The 5,543-nt window shown below is 44.3% G+C and overlaps 1 protein-coding gene across 1 annotated transcript in view; it reads right to left on the reverse strand.

Moving 5' to 3' along the window:
- Positions 1-4,878, reverse strand: part of LOC109487920 (putative ATP-dependent RNA helicase TDRD9) — a 55,612-nt gene extending 50,734 nt beyond the window's left edge. The window contains 4 exon segments of the mRNA XM_019792022.1: positions 125-237; positions 816-1,013; positions 3,094-3,169; positions 4,600-4,878. Coding sequence (XP_019647581.1) covers positions 125-237; positions 816-1,013; positions 3,094-3,169; positions 4,600-4,778 — 566 coding nt within the window. The 5' untranslated portion in view covers positions 4,779-4,878.
- Between the last annotated feature and the right edge of the window lie 665 nt (positions 4,879-5,543).

Consider the following 5,543-nt stretch of genomic DNA (forward strand, 5'->3'; position numbering starts at 1 on the left):
CAGAATCAAATTTTTTTTTTTTGCAAATCAGAAAAAAACGAAGAGGCGAATCCGAGAACCAACAAATTAAATTGGTGTGGCCTTAACTTCTAACATGATCTTCCCTGTCCTGTGCTTGCCTTACCTGTTGTTGCGCGCGTAGTGGTCCAGGATGTACTGTGGCACCTGAGTTGTCTTCCCACTGCCGGTGTCTCCCTGTATGACTGTCACACTGTTGCTCTCCACAGTCGTAATTATCTGGAACAGAGCAACCATACATACAACACCCAATGTGACAACAAGCAGCTTTTTAGTACTAGTTTCTTCTGTCTTTGCTTCTGACCTAACTTGATATTTTTAAACAAAAAGGAAAAAAAAAAGAATGTTGGTAGATATTTTTAAACAAAAAGGAAAAAAAAAGAATGTTGGCAGATGTTTAGAAAATGTGGACTTTTGCTGTACTTCTTACTATGGGCAATATTTTAAAATCTTTGTAACATGTGACATTACAGTGCTCCATATAAAGTAGAGTGGATTCATTAATCAAGCTAACCGACATCTACTGTATCACATTTTAATTAGTCGCCCCTCAGTACGGCATCTGGAGCAGCATAGTTTCTGTTTAGAACTTTTAATCAGAAGCTAAATGACACAACTTCACAAGTTCCCGAAGTGACACGTTTTATCGGGAACTATGCAGCTCCAGATGTCTTAGTCTTACTGAAGGATGACTGCAGTATGATAGATGTCAGTTAGTTTGAGGAATGAACCCACTCTGGTTTACAATCCAATGCTCCAATGATGTTGGAAGCTCTGAAGCATGTTGCTAAACTTACCTCCTCATGGTACTGAGTGATGGGCAGGGTGGGGTTGTAGGTGTGGTTGAAGTTGTAGTTGCGGTAGATGTTCACACTCCGCAGAGGGTCGTCCTGCAGGCTCTGCTGTCCCAGGTCGCCGGCCAGGCTGTTGATGCTGTCCAGGTCCAGCGCGTTCAGGTCTGACATCCGCTCGTCCGCCAGGCTCTCCAGGTCGTCCTTTTGTGCAATGATTTAATTTGATTTATTCAATTATTGAAATTGCAACAGTGCGACACATGGGCAGTTGTTGCTGGTGTTGTGTCCCACACATAGAAACAAATACAGGACAGACAATACTCATTTTTATTTGAGTTAAGTGGGGAAAGTCGTGTTAAGTGCCTTTCCCAAGGGCACAAGATCGGTGGCATGTCAGAACTCCAACCCGGGACCTCTTGGTTCCGAGTTGAGCACTCTGCCATTGTGCCACACATTTTTCATTCATTGCATATTACATGTAAAAGGCCAAGGGAAAAAACGGGTGTCCTTTTAAACCCACTGACAAAATTAACTTAAGATAAAAAATGACAGAAGGACTTAACAAGAAATAACAGACTAACAATAATAATAATTGCAACAAAAATAATAATAACAACAATAATAAGCATCAGAAATATTAACAAGAAGCCATAGGCGACAATTCTCCGTGAAGTTTTATATATTTCAACAAAATCCCAAGCGTCAACGCCAGACCTACTGTGCAGACATTATAATTAGGCAACGGTTAATACCACGCTCGTCCCCAGCGCCCGTGGAGAAGCCATAGGTTATAGATCGTGGCTTAGCCCAGGCTATGGAAAATAAACTTTCTTTAATGCAAATCTGTCGTTTTTGTTTTCTTTGCGCTATCTAAAGGGTTAGGATAACCTACTCTACTCTGGCGGTATTGTCGTGCGCGCTCGCTAGTACGTAACGTTACACGGCGGCCATCTGAATACATGTACACTGCATTCTTTCTACTATCGGGACCTAAAACAAGACGCAAGATTCCTATTTTGGGGTATAAAATGCTGTCACAATGGTAATATATACCAAATGAAACGGACCTTTACAAAGTACCTCATTTGGTGACGCTATGAGGGTGTACCGTTATCCCTCTACATTTGCCCAGAAGGGAGTTAGTCGCGGAAGGAACTTAGCCACGGAGGGAGTTTTGGCATTCTCCGCCCGCCCGCGCCACAAACTCTCGTCCCCAGGACAGTTCACTCTGCTACCCAGCATGCTTTGCGCAAAATGCGTTCTCGGCCCCAGGACACAAATACACGCTAATGCTTCCGCACTGTGTTGCTCTGGGGACCCCGCCGCGCGCCCAGATGTGGATTTAATTATAGCGCGCTAGCGGACGCTGCGGAGGAGCGTGGGTTAATACAATGAGGGCGCGTCACAAGCATAAAACATACAAAGAGCTAAATCCATTACTGCTCCCAGGGCGTGTAAAGATACTGTGCTTCAAGTTCTAACTTCATTTTAATTACACACACACAATCATTGCATTCACATAAAGATCGGACTATCATGGTCGTGTCTAGTAACAAAGACAGCCCCACCGTCTTACGGTGCCTGTACCTAATTAAGCGCGCCTGGAACAAGCCAAATTCCTGCAACAGTGGCGGTAAGCACCGCGAGTGTTACTACCGCCGGCCAGATAACCAGGATATCTGCTTACAGTACCTCTGCTACCAGACAACTGCCTAAACCTACGGTCTATTCCACAGGATTGTAAAAGTAGGGATGTTTCGAAAATAACCATTTACTCCAATATCAAAACAGCTACGGTAAAAATAAAAAGACGTGCATCATCCCGGACATAATGCAACACCACATGCGAAATTACACAGATATGCGACGTACGGCAGAATGCGTTTTGGCTGCGAACATCTTCCAAAAAACTTGGCATCTCTTAACCATGGGCAAAAACATCTGGAACCACTTATAAAAACCACCCCGTATCTGCATGAACTTTTACCCCCCCCCCCGCTATTCCAAACAACGCGTTTTTCTGGACCGTTCCAATTCGCCTCGTAATTGTAGGGGTGCGTCTGCGATATTACATTGACCGCGAAAGCAGCAACGGCAAAAATACACATTCGTGCATCAACACGGGCATGCCCGCAGACGGCGTATAAAATTGCGTGCCGATTACACGAAGAGAACCCAGTGTTTTGACTGCGAACATGAAAAATCAGCCGATTACAACACTCCGTCCGGAGGTCCTGACCTCCTTCACGGAGTAACAATGACATAATAAAGTAATGCAAACCTGAAACATCTCCATCTCCCTCCGCTGGTACTGCTGGGCGTACTGGGTCTGCCGCGGGTTGTTTGTCCTCGGCTCCCTGAAATGTGATGATTGTTTGTTTGTTTGGGCCATTACGTTGGTGGAGGTTAGACATCCAGGTAACAAGATACTGATAATCCACAAAAAAAAATCACTAAAGCAACTGGATATGATTTTGGAAACTGCCTTTCATCAGGGACACTAGAGACATGCAGGTGCCGAACACAAACCAGGCTCCATGGCCTGGTACAAACCTTCTATGGGCGGCTGGTTGTAGGATGGCCGGCAAAAGAATGCGTTAAAGAGGCCTGCACAGGAGGCTAACTTGTGATAGACAGGACACCTAATCTCCAAGCAGATCCCTTTCGGTGGCAACTGGCAAGACAGTATCCATTAGCCAGAGTTTGTACCTTCCGTGTGGAGTGTGGGCCACTGTGTGGAGTGTGGGGTGTGGCCGTGGTTCTACTTTTACTGTTCACATAACTCAGACCACACACAGATGTTTCTCAAAACAGCATCTACAGTTTTCTACAGCATCTTGTTGCAGAAACTACTAGTATTTTGAAACCATGTGTTTTTTTTAGGCAAACTAAAGGATATTTATTAATCTAACCTCAATCAAAACACTGTACTTTATCAAAATCAGGCAGTAAGGCCATGGTAAGGCATAGTAAGAAATAAACTGCTCCTAGAGACAACAAACATCTGGTGTCAAATTATTGCTGTTTCATTATGTGCCACATGTGGCATCGTCTTATCGTAAATCACCAAAAAAATAACAAATTATCACCAAATGCTGTGAAGGCACTTTCAAAGGACGTCAACATAAGAGGTCACAAGAGGTCTTTTGTGTGCTCCATCCACTGCCTTTTTTTTCACACTAACAAAAGGGGGCATTCACTTCGAAAATTATTCATGAATTCAGGAGAGAGTGTGAACAACTTACTCGCCCAATTTTGTTTGTTTGTTTCGATCATCTAAAAAGTTTCACTGCAGATTACTAAAAGACGTTAAACAGATTATGTATGTCGAAACTAATCTGCAACGGTGGCTAAATAAACGGAGAAATTATACTAGCCTCCACCGGACTAACAAAGCGGTACAAAAACAGTAAAACTTAGCCAAGCTAACTTAGTAGTAGTATGGCAAGGGGAGTTTCAGAAAGACTTTTGTCAGCAACCCTCCCGCGGACTTACTCTTAGCTCTTCTGGCCAACTATTTCCCCTTTATGTGCCGAATTCTATGAATTCGTAGGAATGCCTGGTGAAGGCTAACTAAAAATATTATACACAGAGTTGTTGCTTGAGAATACCAGGCTTCGGGAGGCGGTTGGAAAGAGAAGAATTAATTTGGCCAAAATATAGAGGGACAACATGCTGAGGGAGTTGGTCTGCAAGAGTAGTTTGCTCTCTCTATTTGACAAATTTCTACTCTTTCCAGCTGCCTCCCGATGCCTGGTAGAGGTTAAAGAGAATAACAGTTTCATACTTCTTGTATCTGGGTATCATGGGCGCCTCTGGCTCCGCCGGGCCGCCCGTAGCCGCGTCCAAGTCCTTCCCGCCGAGTTTCGACCGAGGCACGGAGTTCATACGGGGCAGCGGCTTGTCCAGGCTAAACCACGAGTCAATATAGTCAATAGAAAGATCACTCGTCAACCTCTCGCTCATCTTGCTGGTGTTTTCGCTTCGTAGACAGCCCGCCGAAAAGTTGGAAGTTTCGTGAGAAAAAGTTTTCGTCACTTTGAGTTTTCCGTCGCCATTTTGTTTTTCAATACTAGTATTCCTGAGTCAGCACGTGGTCGGGGCAAAGGTCACGTGAAGTTTTCGCGGGGTTGACGTCACGACTGTGGATCAACAGGTGAGGTGAGGTATTGCACACCTGTCCTGTCCAGGTAGCAACTAGCGGTCTGCCTACCTGTAATCTCCAAGCAGATACTACGGTGGAAATACAGTATCCATTGGCCAGAGCTGTAACCATAGTGATGGACACAGTCAATGGATAGTCTTGTCACTGTAGGATCTGCTTGGAGCATTATATTTACCTGCACACCTGTCCGAGTAGCAACTCGGGCTCACCTGTTCCAGGTAGCAACTAGGTCTCACCTGTCCAGGTAGCATCTAGGTCTCACATGTCCAGGTAGCTATTCGGTCTGGCTGTTCAGTTAGAAACAGCTAGCTCATACTTCCCAGTAAGCGGCAGAATTACCAATGTCACAAGCTTCATAATAGTCCTATGATGGAATGCAGCTGATTTATAGAATTTTCCCATAAATTATACAAATTACATCCATATTTGCATAATTGTTACATAATTACCTCCATGAAATGTGTCATGGAGGTTATATTTTCAGTTGCGTTTATCTGTCCGTCCGTCCGTCCGTCTGTCTGTTGGTCAACAAGATAACTCAAGAACGCCTGGATGGATTGGTTTCA

Source organism: Branchiostoma belcheri, unplaced genomic scaffold, assembly GCF_001625305.1.
Source record: "Branchiostoma belcheri isolate BF01 breed outbred unplaced genomic scaffold, Haploidv18h27 scaffold90, whole genome shotgun sequence".
NCBI lineage: Eukaryota > Metazoa > Chordata > Leptocardii > Amphioxiformes > Branchiostomatidae > Branchiostoma > Branchiostoma belcheri.